At 48.8% G+C, this 17,930-nt stretch overlaps 6 protein-coding genes across 6 annotated transcripts, besides 2 other annotated features; all 6 read left to right on the forward strand.

Annotated features, from left to right (window-relative positions):
• Positions 1 to 3,814: 3,814 nt before the first annotated feature.
• Positions 3,815 to 3,918: a repeat region.
• A 47-nt stretch (positions 3,919 to 3,965) lies between these two features.
• Positions 3,966 to 4,995, forward strand: FPSE_10976 (uncharacterized protein; the record flags this gene model as incomplete). Its single annotated transcript, XM_009264093.1, has 2 exons — positions 3,966 to 4,633; positions 4,686 to 4,995. The coding sequence occupies 2 exons, from the start codon at positions 3,966 to 3,968 to the stop codon at positions 4,993 to 4,995; spliced, it is 978 nt and encodes a 325-aa protein (XP_009262368.1).
• A 1,173-nt stretch (positions 4,996 to 6,168) lies between these two features.
• FPSE_10977 (uncharacterized protein) lies at positions 6,169 to 6,939 on the forward strand (the record flags this gene model as incomplete). Its single annotated transcript, XM_009264094.1, has 3 exons — positions 6,169 to 6,464; positions 6,516 to 6,790; positions 6,842 to 6,939. The coding sequence occupies 3 exons, from the start codon at positions 6,169 to 6,171 to the stop codon at positions 6,937 to 6,939; spliced, it is 669 nt and encodes a 222-aa protein (XP_009262369.1).
• Positions 6,940 to 8,061: 1,122 nt separating this feature from the next.
• Positions 8,062 to 8,403, forward strand: FPSE_10978 (uncharacterized protein; the record flags this gene model as incomplete). Its single annotated transcript, XM_009264095.1, has 3 exons — positions 8,062 to 8,158; positions 8,208 to 8,307; positions 8,373 to 8,403. 3 exons carry the CDS (start codon positions 8,062 to 8,064, stop codon positions 8,401 to 8,403), a joined length of 228 nt encoding a protein of 75 aa, XP_009262370.1.
• An 898-nt stretch (positions 8,404 to 9,301) lies between these two features.
• Positions 9,302 to 9,321: a microsatellite.
• Positions 9,322 to 9,338: 17 nt separating this feature from the next.
• On the forward strand, positions 9,339 to 13,951 carry FPSE_10979 (uncharacterized protein; the record flags this gene model as incomplete). The annotated part of the gene is made up of 2 exons (XM_009264096.1): positions 9,339 to 12,737; positions 12,785 to 13,951. 2 exons carry the CDS (start codon positions 9,339 to 9,341, stop codon positions 13,949 to 13,951), a joined length of 4,566 nt encoding a protein of 1,521 aa, XP_009262371.1.
• An 891-nt stretch (positions 13,952 to 14,842) lies between these two features.
• Positions 14,843 to 16,414, forward strand: FPSE_10980 (uncharacterized protein; the record flags this gene model as incomplete). Its single annotated transcript, XM_009264097.1, has 3 exons — positions 14,843 to 15,284; positions 15,338 to 16,051; positions 16,104 to 16,414. 3 exons carry the CDS (start codon positions 14,843 to 14,845, stop codon positions 16,412 to 16,414), a joined length of 1,467 nt encoding a protein of 488 aa, XP_009262372.1.
• Positions 16,415 to 16,883: 469 nt separating this feature from the next.
• FPSE_10981 (uncharacterized protein) lies at positions 16,884 to 17,472 on the forward strand (the record flags this gene model as incomplete). Its single annotated transcript, XM_009264098.1, has 2 exons — positions 16,884 to 16,886; positions 17,065 to 17,472. The coding sequence occupies 2 exons, from the start codon at positions 16,884 to 16,886 to the stop codon at positions 17,470 to 17,472; spliced, it is 411 nt and encodes a 136-aa protein (XP_009262373.1).
• Positions 17,473 to 17,930: the final 458 nt, after the last annotated feature.

Below are 17,930 nucleotides of genomic sequence, written 5' to 3' on the forward strand. Positions count from 1 at the left end.
AGAGAGGTTAGAGAACGGACAGACAAGGATTGTCAAATAAAGGGGGCCGAGAGAGAAAAAGAGAAGAGATCGAGAATCGATAATTTGCAATGACCACGAGAGGTTTAGTAGAGAGAGAGAGAGAGGAAAGAAGGTGAGGTTTGATGGAGGAGATTTATTAAACAGGGAGAAACGGAAGCATGAATCGTAAGGTTGGTAGGTAGGAATGAGGAGAGACTGGACTAAAGAGAAGAAGAAGGAGCTTGGTCAAAGATTTGCTACCTCTAGACTTGGCCCGTCATATCAAAAATTCTAGACTAAACGCTGTAGTTGCAGTTACAGGCACAAAAACAGCTCCAGGTTCAGACTAGCACAACCTAAAATGTGGGATCACCAATTTAGCTGCCGGGCAATACATTAATTGTCACTTCAAACTGGTGAGAGGACAAGTACTCTCTCAGGGGCTGCAAAATGCCCAGGGCGGGCGATTTTGGAGAAAAGAGCCTTGATCGGTGGGGGCATGGGCCCTGCTATCGGGGTCCTTTTACAGGGGAGATAGCCGCTTAGATTTTGGAATTGGGGATAATCAGGGGCCGATCAGACACTTTCCACGCGTCGACTTGATTGCGTTGAAAACAGTTGCACTGTATTACAATATACGTTTCTGATCAAGGTTACTTCCGTGTTGAACCGTTGAAGAACAAGTTTCCCTCTGACAAATGTTCCTGTCTTGTGACCATCATCAAAAGACAAAGTCAAGGGAGAAACAGACCAGAGCAAAAGGGTACAGTGTCCTCTCCAATTCTGAGACACTCTTTTCCTTGGAACATCCCATGAGGGGACGCGTGTCAGATGGGTTACAGATTACAGGGATCAATCATGATGAAGCTCGAGCTCAAAGTAAGCCTTGGACAAAGCAAGTAGAAAAAGCTTGGCCATTAATTAAGGTCATGTTTCAACACTGACGATCCCAGCTCAAGTCTCCAATGGATGTATCTTGTTCGATGTAGTACTCATCATTTGTGCAATAAGATATCCCCATCACTCTGGCGGCAGGGAGTAATTACACCGAGTACAGAGTACTGTGCCTTGCTTTACTCTAATTATCGAATCCGCAATCCAACGTCCTGTCCCACAGAAGCATCCTGTCCCATGCAAGGTACAACATAGACTAGTCCGCTAAGAAACAGCATCAACTTCAAACCGAAGTGGTCATGTCTTCAAACAGCCTCTCTAGAATAAACGCAAAATGTTTCAATCTCTGGCCAAGACGGGAGGATCATTTACCTTGTCTTGAATGGATTTAGTCGTGAGCCATAAATAACTTGACAGATGCACTTTCAGCGGCGTAGATAATTACAATACTTTACTCCAAGGGGGTAATTGCTTTAAGTGGTGTGGCTGCCAGGTCTAGCCTGCATCTGGCCTTCTATAATTGATAAGATCATGGATGTTGAATGAGATCTTCGCAATGGTGGATATGAGATTTAATTAACATATATACCTACAGAAACATATTAGTAGCAACTGTTTAAAAGCTTCTCCTTTACTTGGGAATGTCGACAGGCGGCAGGCAGTTCACATTTAATTCCCGCAGAGGCATGTTTGTATGAACGGTTGTCAATCACAACCTCAATGGTTTGTTTTCAAGGGCATTGAACTTAAAGCAAACACTACCCATGGTCTACAAGAAACACAAGCCGACCACAGATCCTTGTACGACTCACATATGTTGTGACATGGAAACTGACAGCTTGGCATCCTCGTCAATGGTAGGACGAGAAACAAACAAAGCAATTACCAGTGACGTTTGTCAACATCCATCATACTCTGTACAATCCAGACCATTCCTCTAAGAAAAATGATCTTCTCAAGGTCTCGAACACTCTCAGGGTTTGGCATGATAAGCTTTTCCAGTGGAGAACCCGTCCGTTTAGCCTTTCCGAAACAGAGGCGAGATCTATCTAATCCGTGGCGCGATTCCTTTCCAGATCTCAATACGAGGTGCTCTAGTGTTCCAGTCAGCTGACATCCAGACACTGTACTGACTCAACTGAGACGCTGATCATGGCTCTGACTCTGGAGGGAGGGTAGACAACACAAATGCTAGTCGGGTTGGATCGAGGTAAAGCGAACTGGAGACGTGAGTGGTTTAACAGATCGAGTGTGACTTTTGAACATGATCTGATAAGCCAAGGTATACTTGATTCGTCGTTGAACAATCCAACGAGTAAAGGCAAACGTCGCGAATGCTTGCTCTCATGACCTCGAAGCTTGTCCTACCCCCAAGTCAACAATTGCAACCATCCGCTTATGACATGGCCTCAACTGTCAAATTTCCTGTTCACATTTTTGTGCAACAAAACGAGCTGTCAGTTTCGCCAACAATTGCCATAAATACAATGTCTTTGTGACCTGCCTCATCCGTCTCGAGATCCGTGTTTCGTCAGACTGGAGTTCATGCCTGTACCGCCAAGCCTATACGCCTGTCTATTTCGTGACCCTAGTCTCGATATTCGCTCGCAGTATTTTTGTTATTTTGAAGCAAGTGAGAGAAAATAGTTCGAGAGTGATTGTTTAAAACCCTCGTTCTCAAGAGATTCTGAGAGAATATAGTACTGGCGGGGTTCAGCATTGCGGCTCCGGAGCATTTCCCTAGCCCACAGGAAATAAACCGGCCAGTGAGTAGAGAAGGTGAAGTTTCGAAAGATTCCAAGAGTTATCAAGGGAATGCCTGTCGGCGAAAATCATCGGTGAGATATAAAGGTTTCGTGTCGATCCATCAGGATGGGTCATCTCTCGGCCCAACTGAATTCATATTTGGTAAAACAACAGAAACAAAAGATAACAGAAATGCCAGCTTTTTCGCTGCGGGCGTCACTGCGTGGGACACTTTTCACAAAAAGACCCAGAAACCTGAACCTAGGCGGGTTGGCAATATATAGAGCTAGTAACTTAGGGGTAGGTTGCAGAGACAGCTAGTAACTTAGGGGAAGGCAGACCCGCGACTCTTATGCCCGTTGGCTCCGAGGCTCCAGCGAGGAAAACACAGCTAGTAACTTAGGGGTAAGGAGTGCCGGGTCATCACCCATGAGCATGACCATGGACGAGAGGAGGAGAGAGGAATGGCTGTTTGCCATTACCTAACATTACCTAAGATGAAAAGAGGGTTATCTGCGGTTCGAGACGGTCATCCCACGCTTTTGCAGGCCGCGGGCGTTGAGGTTTATACACGAGAGTAGGAGACGGTAGTCTTTTATAGACATGTTCTGTACAACTTCACATGGCAAAAAACATAGGACGGTTGACAGCCGGCACTTGGCCATAAGTGGAGGGCGAAACGAGCTGAGCTGCCGTTTGGGGTGCGAGGAAAAGGAAAAGCAAAGCAAAATAGGGCAAAATGAATGGATTGGATGCGTAACAGAAACCCAGACCCAGGTAGGTAGTACCCAGATCAGCGGGACCGCGCTATCTCTTGGTTGCTGACAGCCAACAGAAGGGCGTTGGACCTAAACTGCTTTTGTCAAGCGACTGGGTTGTCTTATGACCACCACGGTTCCTCTCCAAGCTGTTGTTGACAAAGAGAGCAGCTCATGACATGGAGCTTCTCTTATTGATACGGTAGAGTTTAATTCTAAAGGTATTCTTGTATGTAAGAGAAACCCCCGCCCGCTTGCAACCGAAACGCCGACGCTATTACTGTTACCTTATCCATCGTATTCCGCTCTTGGTCCGGCCGATTGCAGCCTATCGAGAAGGTCAAAAGACGCCGAGAAAGATGAACGGCCAGTGCCATTAACGTCCAAATACAAAATGGAGGCGTCTTTCTCACAAACTTTCCTTTGATCTTTTCTTCTTTTCCTCTTCATCTTTATCAATCTCTTCTCTTCTTCACTTCTCTGTTCTCTTATCTCTTATCGTAGCTCTGCGTCATCTCTTACATCCCCCACATTCCGCTACACTTCCACTTACACCAAACCGCCAACATGAACACTGGTCTTGTCAACAGCCGCTTCCTCTCCAAGCCTGATGAGGTCGGCGTCGTCGCTGTCGGTTTCTCAGGCGGTCAGCCCAAAGCTGGTGTTGACATTGGCCCAGCTGCCCTCATCCAGTCCGGTCTTCTCACTGAGATCCGTGATGAGCTCGGCTACAAGCTGTTCGGTGACGAGTCCGTCCAGCAGTTCGAGGATCTGATCCCTGAGTCAGACCCTGACTTCCGCGGTATGAAGAAGCCCCGCCATGCATCTGCGGTGACTCGCAAGATCGCTTCGCACACCTATGAGCACTCCCGCGAGGGACGCATGACTCTTACCCTTGGCGGCGATCACAGCATCGCCATTGGTACTATTGCCGGAACTGCCAAGGCTACCCGGGAGCGTCTGAACCGCGAGATCGCTGTTATCTGGGTTGATGCGCACGCCGACATCAACACTCCTGAGAGCAGTGACAGCGGTAACATTCATGGCATGCCTGTTGCTTTCTTGACCGGTCTGGCCAAGGAGGAGAAGGAGGAGTGCTTTGGCTGGCTCGAGGATGATATGCGCCTGAACGTTAAGAAGCTGGTGTACATTGGTCTTCGCTCGGTCGACATTGGCGAGAAGAAGATCCTCCGTGAGCACGGTATTAAGGCTTTCAGCATGCACGATGTTGACCGGTATGTATTTCTGTGCTTGCATTCAAGGTGTTTACTAACTTTTGACTTGCAGTCACGGTATTGGCCGCGTCGTCGAGATGGCCCTTGCTCACATCGGCAACGACACCCCCATCCACCTGTCCTTCGACGTTGATGCCCTCGACCCTATGTGGGCTCCCAGCACCGGCACACCCGTCCGCGGCGGTCTTACTCTCCGTGAAGGCGACTTTATCTGCGAGAGCGTACACGAGACGGGTAACCTCGTTGCCATTGACCTGGTCGAGGTGAACCCTCACTTGGCTGATACTAAGCAAGCTGAGCAAAACACAATCCACGCTGGATGCTCACTTGTGCGATGCGCGCTTGGTGAGACCCTTCTATGAGCATATGAGTGTTTTATTTTGCGGTTCTGGAAAGGACATGATGATTGGGACAAATGCATTGATGTGGAGTACTATCTGTGTTTGAGGGCGGAAGATTGATGATATCCTTGAGTTGAATGAATGATTGGGCATACTATGCATCTATATATAAGCGGACTGCGAGATCACTCTCGAAATAAAATGCCTTCTTTCCTCGGGAGTTATTTGTTTGGTGAAGTCTAATTCGATTCTGACAAGAAACATCTACCCGATACATTCAATAAGTACCTAGAGTAAATCAACACCCACAATCTGATGAGTAGAATAATCATTTCCGATCTTCCGATCGATCCATCATCAAGAAGTCACCTCAAAAGCTGGGCTGGATCCGTTACTTTTCGACGTGTATCCATTCAGAAGCTATAGCAGTGTCACTGGCCCCTGTTGCGTCGTGTTCCCAGCCACGCACCCAACCTCCTCACGAAAGCCTCACCAAAAATGCATTGGGAGTAATTTCACATGGACTCATTAATTGGACAGATTCCTTGGTGAAGGAATTATCCCTTGTCTATTGACTTTTATCATTTTTTCAATTCGTTCCTTCTTTTCTTTTTCCACATTTTATTGCTCAACGCCAATGTTCGACAAACCGTTACTGTGGTCAAGACTCAGAATCGTCCACCGTTTTTAAATTCCACGGTTTATAATTCTATATACTTTACATGTTTAACGCCTAAATCAATACTTAATACCTCATCGATAATCTGTACAAAAGGCCTCAATTCAATTCCTCTTGGCGCCCGACGTCACATCTTCTTTTGGCAGTGTACCTGGCCAACGCAGCAGAATCTCCACCCCCGGATCTTCCACTAAACACGACGCGAAAAACCACTCTCCAATCGACACAGCGAAACGTGAGGCGTTAACGCAGAGTCTGCAATCTAAGGCACCCGATCTGAATCATTCTTCTCTGCAAGTCACTTTGAATCGACAAAGTGATTAATACACGCCGCGATCGGCGGGGCTGCTGGCGACGTGGCAGTCTTTTGGAAAGGAAACGCAAGAGGAGCGTTTAGCAACTGACGCGTCCGATAAGCGACCAAGAGAACGACTCTTGGATCTCGGTCGAATTCTCGATTACCGAGAGAAATACTTAATTCGAATTTATACACCTGAGAGATCAAATCTACAATCATGGTCGCCAAATCAACACTTACCGGTTTGACCGGTACAACAGGATGGACCAGAACTACAGGAATGACTGGAACTACTGGAATGACTGGGACGACAGGATGGACTGGAACAAGCCATACTAGAACTTCCATGACCTACGACGGTCCTCCTCCTTCTACCCATGTGCGAACGTACAACTGGCCGCCTCTACAGCTGAACTTTTGGATCTTTGTGATCCTCCTCGCTTCGACCAGTATTATTGGCGTTTTTGCGACGTTTATCCAGACCCAAAGTCAACTCGAACTCGGCATTCCATGGTACGACCTCTATACAGTTGATCTCAATGCTGTAATGCTAACAAAGTGCAGGTACTTCCCCTACTTCATCACCGTCGGCTCCCTCTCGATCCTCTTCATCCTCGGTATTTTCTGGCTTATTAGTCAACGACGATTACTCCCTGCTATAGTCATGGTTGGCGGCTTCATGTTCTTTATACTGTGGCTTGTTGGTCTTGTCGTAGTTGCGATACAACTCTTTGGGCCTGATGGGAACATCCAGAGTGTTTGCGATGTACAAGTTTTCGGACAAAATCCCAAGGGCACAAGCCAGGCTACTATGGCGTGGCTCCAACAGCGAAGTATCTGTATGCTTTCACTGCTCTATTCTGTGAAAGACTTTATGCTAACATGTGTAGGTCAATCTTGGCAGCTTGTATTTGCCATGGCTCTTACAGGAACCGTCTTCTTTATCTGGGTCATGATTATGGCCTATCAGGTGTTTGTCAACTCATAAGACAGCAAGTCTGATGTACATTGACTGGATGTTTGCATTTATAACGAAATAACGACGCATGGCGATTGAGCCAAGGAGTTGAACGGTTAATACGAGACGACGGGGTTTGCATTTGAATGGAGTTGTTAATGATTGTACAAAACGAGAGTACATTTACGGTCATGATTTGCATAATTGGATTGCATATAGACAGGAAGATAACTTGATAGTTTTGGTAATACAGAGTTACGATACAACTTATCAGATGAACCCGGTCATTAAGTACTTAGTATTGCCCCCACGATGACAAGATGCTGCCTTGATCACTTTGTACATTGCCTTTACACACATAATGAGATGCTGCATTGCTTACTTGTTTGTTACCTTGCCTTTGTACCTATGATAAGAAGCTGCGTTGGTGTCATGTTGGCTCCCTCTGAGCTCTTGAGGGGTTTCGACAATGGGCCGAGGCCTTGCGCTGCATGGCACCTTTCTTGTTCTTGTTTAGCTAGCCACGACCTTCCCAACTAGCAGCAAGACCGCCCTTGCAAGCGCAATCATTTCAGCTCCTTCAGCACGGCGGTGTCGCTAGCTTCTGTACTTCAGCTTCCATGGTAAAGGTCTAGAACCAGCAAGTCTTTTGTTCCCCACCTTAGCTTCAAGTGGAGCTATAGTATCATCGTACAATCATTCAAGCCTTTTGTCCAAGAAACCAAGAATAAGAAATAGGAAAAGTTGCAAAGTTGAAACGCTGAAACTTGCATGATGGAAGCCCAGAGGCCGGGTCTGCCGAGATTCCCGGGATTGACCTGCCGTTCGGTAGAGTAAATGGGAGGAAGAGTTGGTAGGGAGGTAGTTCAGGGTCCAGAGTGACGTAGCTTGTGCCCCTGGTCGAGAGTGGGATGACGAAAGAGGGTTGGCAGGAAATCGAGGGGATCTGCGGATGATTCCACCATTTCTGAGAGATCTTGGACCAAGTTGGAAGGTTTAGACTATTCTTAGATCAGGTGCTGAAAGGTATAAGAAGGGTGGGTGCTGCTGCTCTAGATTGCTCTTCATTATCAGCATCTACATCTACAACAACTCTACGCCACAACACAAACCAAACCTACTTCTTTTTCCCTTTCACACACAAACTTCACAATGGATTTCGTCAAGAACGCTATGGGTGGTGGTAACAAGGACGGTGCTACCAACAGCAACGCCGGCGGCGCCCAGAAGGAGGACTACGTCGACAAGGGTAAGATACACAATATTTCATCTCTCGATCTATGTACTGACATTACCAGCCTTCTCTGCCATCAACAAGAAGGCCGGCACCAACATCTCCCGCGACAACCAGGAGAAGATCACCGACTTTGGCCGCAGCGCCTACGAGAAGCAGTCTGGGTAAGTGACGCACGACAGAGTGGCTTAAACCTACAAAAGATCCCTGGCTAACATATGATGTGCAGCAGCAAGGTTGACCCCAAGTACTCCAACTAAAGAGAGGAATAATTTAATGAGATAAATGGATGGGATGCTCTCAAAGCGATAAAGAGCTAGTATGAATTAATATGACATAATTATTGATCCACATGAATGAATGGACTTGATGAGTGACGCTGTGTTTTTACATGTGAATGAATGAGTTGAAGTTGGAGAGTTACTGCGATAAGCTTTTAGACCAAACCCACAAAAGTACCACGGTGTACCTTGTTGCACTTGGGAATGATGCAGTTGCTCGTTTATACGAATTCTGGATCTTTTTTTCAGCTGAAAATTCGTATCTTACCCCGGATCGCATACTGGCACGTCTCATGCTGGAGAACCAGCCCTCAAGGCGTTTCAGCTATTTTCTACTCCAGTCAACCCGGGGCCTTTGACCATCCACAAAAACTACTGTAGTTCTGATGTTCAATTTCGTTGAAAAGAATAGACATTCCTCACTCAAACTCAATTGCGATATTTGACGATATCCGAATCATAGACGCTATTTGCTCTGTGCTGGCAAATGGTTGTCCCAAGCAACCAAACTCAAATCAGCCAAACTCAAGCAAGCCACGAGGAAGCCCCGCTATTTCCCCTCCTACCGCTAACCAGCACTCAAAAGATTCAACGGGGGTATCTAATTGGCTGATTTGACCAGCCGTCCAACGGCCTACAGGGCGCGATACTAATTTAGTGCTGTTGGCTCCTGTCAGGTTTTGTCTTTTAGTGAGAAGTGACGCCTAAAAACAAGCAAGCAAGCATAACATTCAGCGGGCAGTCCAGAGTCTAGGCCAGCAGGGGACCCAAGGCCCAATCCAATACCCGGCCATTTCCATTTCTATTTCCATTTTCCCTCCCTTCCGTGGGTTGACATCCACTGTATTTCTTTGACATCACCAACCACAGACAGCCACGCATCGCATCGCATCGCATGGTCGCCGCAATGCATCATGGCCAACGATGAGCAAGACCACAGCCTAGGCCTAGGCCACAGCAGCCCGCCTTCGACTCCAGTACAAACTAGCAATAGTAACGACGGTTCGCGTCCACAGACGGCTCATCGCGTCTCACACAGAGATGACTACCACGAGGGCGCTGAGACATCAGACATAACAGACGACACCATCGGTGATACTTTGCAGGCCGAAGAACAAGACCAAACAGACTCAATCGCAGCGCCTTCACCCCACGACATTGCAATAAACATTGACGATACACATGCGAAATCCTTGAACCGGGCAAGCTCCAACAATAACCCCCCTACGACCCAACAAGAGTCTTTGCTGCATCGTCCTGGACGATCAGCCCCTGACAACAGCTACTTTGACCCTATCTCTGTCGATCTGACCCGTGCCCACGACGATTCATTAACCGAGGAGGACGTTAGGCGCCACTTGGGAGACGTGGAGTCTAGCTTCCTGCCCGCCTTGTCGCCTATTCCCACCGCTCACACAAACCAGCAGGGAGGCATCGACGACACGTTCCAGTTCGACTCGCCTACCAAAAAGCCTGCTCCTCAGCCAATTCAGCAGCGACAGCAACCGCAGCAGCAACCCGAGCCAGAATACCAAGATGAACACGATGTGACGACCTCCACAAACACTTCTGGATTCGAAAACTTTTTTTCTTCACCGACAGCCGCGGCCACTAGGAGGACCATTTCGCGTGCTGTTAGCATGGCAAGTCAGAGAACGCAGGATCGCAGTGCAACATATGACGAGAGCGAGAATCAGGACACCGAACACGAGAGCTCACAAGTGTCTAGTGCTGGCGATAACGACGCCTCCTTATCGACAACACATTCACAATCCGAGCAAGCTGATATTGGAAACACCTCTGGACAATCCTCGCGAAGCCGCCGACCTAAGTATTTGCGCAGCCGCTTTGGAAGCCAGAGATCGTCGACATCTTCGTTCGCGACCAACCCCGAATCCCACGAGGGCAGTGATATGACCGTTGGCCTTGGCGCCGATTACGCTCTCCAATCTGGGGGCGCAGTTCCAGCAATGGGCATGTTACGAAACCCAAGCAACCCGTTGCTACGATCTATCAGTATCGGAAGCATGGGCAGCGTCGGGTCAGCCTTTGGCGCTGAGGACTATACTGATAATTCGCTACCGCAACTCGAGCCGTTACCCGAAGTCGAGAGTCCCGAACGTCCGCGACCACGAGATATGCTCTCAACACCAAGACCCTCTAAGGAAGGGTTTACTACAGCGCCCACAGATACCGTTATCGCACGACATGTTAGGAACGTCCAGGTGCCGGAATCTTTAGCTAAGGAGTACAAGTTCAAGGGCGGCCTGGAAACCCCCCAAAAGCCCCCCTCGGTTCTCATGGGCTCGGTGAATACAAATACAGCTCGGTCTGGTAGGAACCTGACCTTGAAGGAGCAGAGCAGCACAATCGAAAGACTGTCAAAGGAAAACTTCGATCTGAAACTCAAAGTTATGTTCTTGAGCGATCGCCTTGACAAGCTATCGGAAGAGGGTATCAAAGAAATGATCTCGGAAAATGTCGACCTCAAGACTGGGCTTGCGGTGTTGCAGCGCGACAATAAGGTTCTACGAAGGAGGGTCAAAGAGTTGGAAAAGCAAGTCAGGGACGAAGGGGAACGGCCAAGCACGGCGCACAGTGGTACATCATCAACGGACCAAACCGCTCGAATGGGAGAAGAGGAAGCCCAAGAGCGGGAGGAAGAGCTTATTTTCCTACGTGAACGTGTTGAAGAATACGCTACCGAGATTGAGCGGCTACGGTCAGAAAGCTTAACCAAGGAGAACGAGAGGCGCAAGTTTGCAGATATCGTCCGGTCGTTCGGCGAACGGTCCAACGACAACATGGACCGACAAGAAGAGGCCGATGTATGGAAAGATCTACTCGAACAGGAGACCGCCCGTAGAGAGCAGGCTGATGATGAGAACAAGAGACTACGAGAGGAGGTGTTTAAGCTGAAGCAGGACTTGTCTGGTGGACAAGGGGGCATGCACCACACTACAAACATTTACAATATCACCAAAAAGCACCGCGATGGCACCATATCAGAAGGCCGTCCTATTTCTGGTCTTTCTGGTGATATGGAGAGCTCAAACGGCAACTTCAGCCAGGCCACTACCCTTGTTGATGAACTACGCCGAGAGAGCGAGCAACTCCGTCATGAGAATGCTGAACTCAGGCGTGAGGTTGGTGCGCAAACATCCATGCTGACGTCGAGGAACCGCGAGAAGGAGCGCCTCTACCAGGAGATTGAGGATCTCAAGATGGCTCAACGACGAGGTCGGCCGGCTCCCTCCACCATTGATAGTCTCCTTGAGCGATCAGCTTCCCAGGTCGGCGGTCGCGACAGGCCTCAGTCACGCGGAAGCTTCAAGACACAGACGCTGATTGAGGAGGAAGTCGAGCGAGAGGAGATTGAGAACAGGATGGCGGAGATGCGCGACAAGATCAGCGAGGTCAAGCTGCAGAACCAAGAGTTGCAGCGCGAACTTGAGATCTGTATGGAGGACTTTGAGACAGCCGTGGATGGCAAGCGACAAGCTGAAGATGCGGCGCTGACACTCCAGGAGGATCTCAACAACGCTATGAACGACTTGGTGGCTCTGCAATCCGAACGTGACGAAGCTCTCCGTGAACAAAGCGAGATGGAGAACGAATTTGAGTCGCTGAGGAAGGAGGCTCAGGAGGAGATTGATGCTTTGGAAGCAGAGGCCGATCAACAAGCCGAAGAGATGCAGCGAGTCCAAGCCGATCTCCAAGACCGCTCAGAAAACTTTGACGCCTTACAGGAAGAGATGCGCAAGATGAGCGAGGCCTTGATACGGCTTGAAGACGACCAGGAGAACAAGCTCCGACGAATCCAGCAACTCGAGCAGGAATTGGACTCATCTAACAAGGAGCTTGAGGATCTAGAGCAGAAGCTTATGGAGGCCAATGATAAGAACCAACGACTCTCCGTGCAGCAGGAGTCTTCTCAGGGAGAGATTGCATTCTTGCGAGAAGAGCAGGAGACGGACAAGATTCGAATCGGAGACCTTGAAGCTGCTGTTGCTAGCGCCGAGCAGAGCATACACGACGAAAAGGAACGAGTCAAGGAGTTGGAGAACCGTCTCCAGCAAGAGCGACACCAGCGCGAGATTGTGGCAGATCAAGAGAAGGAAGAGGTGCAGCAGTTTGTCAATGAGCTCAACAGAGAGGCATCGGCGGCCAAGGACGAGGCTCGTCGTCTGCGTAAGAACCTAACATCGAGGGAGGTTGAGGCAACAGAGTGGAAGGAGAGGCTGATGGAGCTGGAGAATAACCTTCGTGAAGCTCTGGGTGATCTCAACGGTACCCGATCTTCGCTTCTCAAGGTATGTTGTTTCGTGATTGAGGAGGAATGCCGACTAATATTTTGCAGTCCATTGCTAAGTTGCAACGTGAGCTTGAGAACACGATCCGCGACCTCGACGCCAGCAAGGCAGCGCTGGTTGAGAAGGATCGCATCATCAAGCAGCGCGACTCTCTACTCGAGTCGCATGCTCTGGAGAGCCGCAAGCTTTCTGAGCTGCTTGAAAAGGAGCGCATCGCACACCGAAACACCAAGTCGCAGTACGACACGTTCCAAAAGTCACACCAGCACCTCACACGTACTGCTAGTAGCCAGGACCTCCGTATTGCTGAGCTGGAAACCAACAAGAGTCAGGACCGCAGGAGGATTGCTGTGCTCGAACAAACAGCTCGCGATCAATTGCAGGAGCGCAACGAGCTGTTGCTGCAGCTGTGGCACAAGCTTAGCCACCTGTGTGGTAGAGAGTGGGTTCACGGCAACTCTCTCATCGACCGTCAGGTCCTGCCATCAGTTGAGGTCATTGCCAACCGATTGCCTAGTTTCACCAAGAACCTACTGGCCGCTGTCAAGTCTATTGAGAACATGGTTGCATCGTTCGAGACCCGCATTAAGTCTGTGGAACGAGACCTGCACCGTGAATACCAGACTTTGGAGGGCAATCTTGAAGTGCGGACCAAGAAGCTGGATCGACTGGAGACCATGGTTAGAAACTCCATCTCTTCTGGGTCGCTGAGTCACGATTCTCGATATAATCGACTAGAGGAGGCGTATCGCCAACTCAAAGTGGAAAACACGACTCTACGCACTGCTAATGACGTGCGAGCGCGCGCAGCCCACTCGTCGAGAGAAAGTTCCGACGCTCTCGTCACACACTCACCATCACCTTCTGTACCTCGCGGTCCAGGCGAACAAACCCGCGACCGCAGCAGCCGTTCCAAATCACGTTCCTCCACCTTGACAAGATCACACACGACGACAGCCCTACCAGGTTCTTCGGCCAGTGGTATTGGTTTGCGAGACATGACGGCACTCAACGAAGACAATAACAATAGCGGTGGCGCCGCCAACGACAATAGATGGCTCTTCCGCCTTCGCGACATGGAGTCCAAGCTTAAAATGGAGCGAGAAGGACGAAACCAGGATCGGCACGCAGCGAGGCAAAGACTAGGTGGTCTGGAGATGGAGAATAGGGACTTGAAAGAGCGGATGAAGAGGGCTTTGGGGGATATTGATTGATGAGAAAAGCAACATAAGCGTAGGAGTTGGGGGGCACCAGGTGATGGATTAGCAAGGGGCATGAACAAAAAAGAGAGGAATTAATCATAGATGGAGCCAGGGTGTTTTTTCTGTGTCTGTTTATTGAGTTTGGGGGTCGTTTGTTTATCTGTATCTTGTATAACATACCGATACGGGTATTCTTGTATTTAACTTGCTATTATGAAGGGGCGTGAATGGGGATTGAAGCATTTATTCGAGGGGAATTGATTTGGGTATTTACCTTTTATTTTAACTTCTGTTTCTGCTGCATTTGTTTGATGTGAGTGATTGAGGACTTGTTCGCAGTGTTGTTGGATATGATTAACTTGGTGTTGTCGCATCTCGTGATTTGATCGGCAGTTTTGGTGGTGAAGCCATCACCACGGAGCGGGGTTCACAGTGTCAGCAATGTCCTGGTGATTGACACTCGGAATGTATTGATAGTAATAGGTACATAATCTCTATTAAGTCGATATTAATACAGAGTCTATCACCACATGAAGATTATACACCAGAAAGAGCCGAGTTGGGACATGACCACTGAAGCGCCCCGTAACCAGAACCAGAACCCAAGGTGCATTCCTGACAGATGTTGTACATACAGCGCCAAGAGATGTCGTACAGTAGCGAGCAAGCAAGCGAACCAGAGCGCAAAAACCTGGAAATTCTCCGAGACTGGGGTGGTCATCAATTAAACATTTCTTGCTGGCGGACTTTCCCAATGGAGTAGGACCGCGGGCCTCCCTCCTCATGACGAAGAGTATAAGTAAGATGTGGCACTTCAACAAGAAGGGTCAGCAATTCAATCCATTCTATTACATCTTCTACTTGTAATTCATCCTCTATTACCTTTTAATATCTTTGTACACAATGTTGCGCGCTTCACTAGCGAGATGCAAGACTCCTAGTCTAGGTTTCAAGCGTCACATGGCTGTTGCTGCAGCTGCAGCCAAGAAAGAAGGCGACATCTCCGATGCATTCACTTCTCTCTCCGGTGCTCAAAGAGAACCTCTTCCTGATCGCTTTCGCTTGAGAAAACTTGAGCTTGTCAGGGGACGAGAAGAACAGATTGAGAGAAGCTGGAAGGCGTTGCTGCGTGAACTACGCAGGGAGAATGATGTCGTTGCCAACAAAGGACCGAGCGTCATTCCGCAGATTAAGTACGACGATTTTGAACGCAGTGCTGAAGGTCTGAAAGAAGAAATTCGAAAACGAGGTGTTGTTGTTGTCAAGGGTGTTGTCCCCGAGGATGAGGCTAGGGCTTGGAAGGGGGAAGTCGAGGACTATGTTTACAAGAACCCTTTTACAAGAGGTACACTCCCTTCACACTCACTTACACTACATGTAACTAACATCAAGTCACAGCATTTCCTCCTCACGATCCCCAAGTCTACGAACTGTACTGGTCCGCCCCTCAGCTCAAAGCTCGCTCCCATCCCAATTTCCTCCACGTCCAGCAACGTCTCATGTCCCTCCTCTGGCACTCTTCCAACCCATCCACTCCCATATCCCTCTCTCAGCCACTCAGCTACGCCGACAGGCTTCGCATCCGCCAACCAGGCGACGCCTCATTCGCCCTCGGTCCGCACATCGACGGCGGGAGCGTGGAGCGATGGGAAGCAGAAGGATATGGTCGAGGCGGCGTGTACGATGCCGTACTAGCTGGCAAATGGGACGAGTACGATCCCTGGGATGCGAGCGGGCGAGTACATGCTGTGAATAACCTCTACGATGGACTGGGTGCGTGCTCCATGTTTAGGATGTGGCAGGGTTGGATGAGCATGAGCCATACCAAGCCTGGTGAGGGAACGTTACTGGTTAACCCGCTTGTGAAGCTATCTATGGTGTATGTTCTGCTCCGACCCTTCTTTCGCGCAAAGAACATGGGCGCGAGAGACTTTTTGGGTGTAGATAATTGGGAGTTTATGGGAGGGGAGATGGACAGCGAGTTGCAGGGCGCGACGCCGGGGACGGGACAAGAGTTGACGGATGAACTGCATCCTCACTTGGAGTTGGAGAAGACCATGGTCCATGTCCCTGAGATACGACCTGGTGACTTTGTGGCGTGGCACTGCGACAGTGAGTTCTCTCTCTCTCTTCTTCTCTGGTAACTCATGGCTAACAGATGCAGCAATCCACGCAGTTGACAAGGTACACGGTGGAAAGGCAGACTCGAGTGTCTTGTATATCCCCGTGTGTCCCATTACGGAACACAATGCTGAGTACATGGTCCGGCAAAGGGAGGCGTTTCTACGGGGCACGCCGGGTCCGGATTTCCCGGGCGGTGCAGGGGAGTCGGGGCATGTGGATCGGCCTACAGAGGACGTTTTGGACGGGGCCGGAAGAAGAGCGATGGGTCTTGAGGGATTGGAGGTGAAGGGTTTGAGGAGTGATGGGGAAAGGGAGGTAGTTGACAGTGCCAACAGGGTCTTGGGATTCTGAGGATGGAGATGAGTGAAGTAGTTTAAATTGTAAGTGATAGGTCTGAAAAGGCGTGCAACAAATGCAGCCGTAATTAATAGTTCTTTATTCTTTATCCGTTGTATCATCAGTATCGCCATCAACACCTCTCGAGTTCCATGACTTGTCCCACCAGACCTTATAATTGTAATGACTGTTAGTTACAGACATCTCATGTCAATATTGAATGGACCTCAGGGTCAGAAAAATTGACCGCTGGGAGCATAAGAGACAAAATTATTAGGACATCTTATGGCACTTAGACTATGCTTCTTTGACTACTTATTTTTATACCCTAAGACTTAGGAGGCTAACTTTTCTGCTACCCATTAGATGGATCATCAATTCTCGCATTCAGTGTTGGTTGTGCTGCCTCCTTTTCTCTCCTGTTTGCTTTTTACATGGATCATTCAGTAGAGCCAACAAACAACTTGCATCAGCCAATTGCAACATGGTCCGTTGTTGTGGCGTGTTTTATTCCCGTCTTATTTTATTAAAGTATTCCTTAATACGGTTAAGGGACTCAGACTATTGACTTGATACCAAGCATATTTCAGCTGAGAGCTCTTTCAGGCAGTTCTAGACTGCTGCGACTGCATGCAGTGGTTGTCGTGCACTGGCCTTCTTTATAGTCTAATTCACAAGACTCAGCGTCTACTATCTCAGATGGTGCTGCCACTACAGCCGCTTCGACAACAGATCTGAGCTCCTCCATTGTTGATACCAGTAGCGAGACATCAACCGTCCCAGAGGATATCACCACTACAGCTATCCCGACAACTAGTGCTGAAAGTATCACAGCTGTGGAAGAAACCACTACCGCTACTACTGAGGCTGCTGTTGTCACTGGCTTCCTTGTCAACTCTGGGTTTGACGACACCGATACTATACAACCCTGGGGATACACACCCAGAGCGTTCACTTGCGTATACAAGCAAAACCATATCGATCGGGGTCGCCTGGCTTTGCTTTTAGGCTTTGACTGTCAAGCAAGTTCTAGCACCTTATGGGTTGATACAATTACTTTCGCCAAACAGTAATTGTAACGTGCTCACCAGACTAATGGTTGTGTACGATCTCTTTCGTCGACTCCAACAAAGTCCATCCATCCCTCGCGGAATTACCGGGGATAGGCGACTGGGAGGATGACTGGAAGTTGGTCACAACACCCGAGGTACTCTTGACATACATGTACCTTCTTATTCTCACAATCACTACGGACAAACCCGTTACTACTAGTACTCCAGTCCGTTGAGTACAGCATAATCAAATTCTATGGAATAAGAACCAATGCATGATTACAGGAACGCCACGATGGTATACGTGACATCCCGCTCCCCCACTTTGTTCTACTCAAGCTGTGAAAAGAAGAAATATTACCAACCTTGATGATCTTGTCCTGGGGATAGGGTTTCCATCTTCAATTACACTTTTTTGAGCATCATGACTCCAATGCCCTCACACATGACCTTTGCCCTACTATAAGGTTCAGAAGGGG

Source organism: Fusarium pseudograminearum, chromosome 3, assembly GCF_000303195.2.
Source record: "Fusarium pseudograminearum CS3096 chromosome 3, whole genome shotgun sequence".
Classification (NCBI taxonomy): domain Eukaryota; kingdom Fungi; phylum Ascomycota; class Sordariomycetes; order Hypocreales; family Nectriaceae; genus Fusarium; species Fusarium pseudograminearum.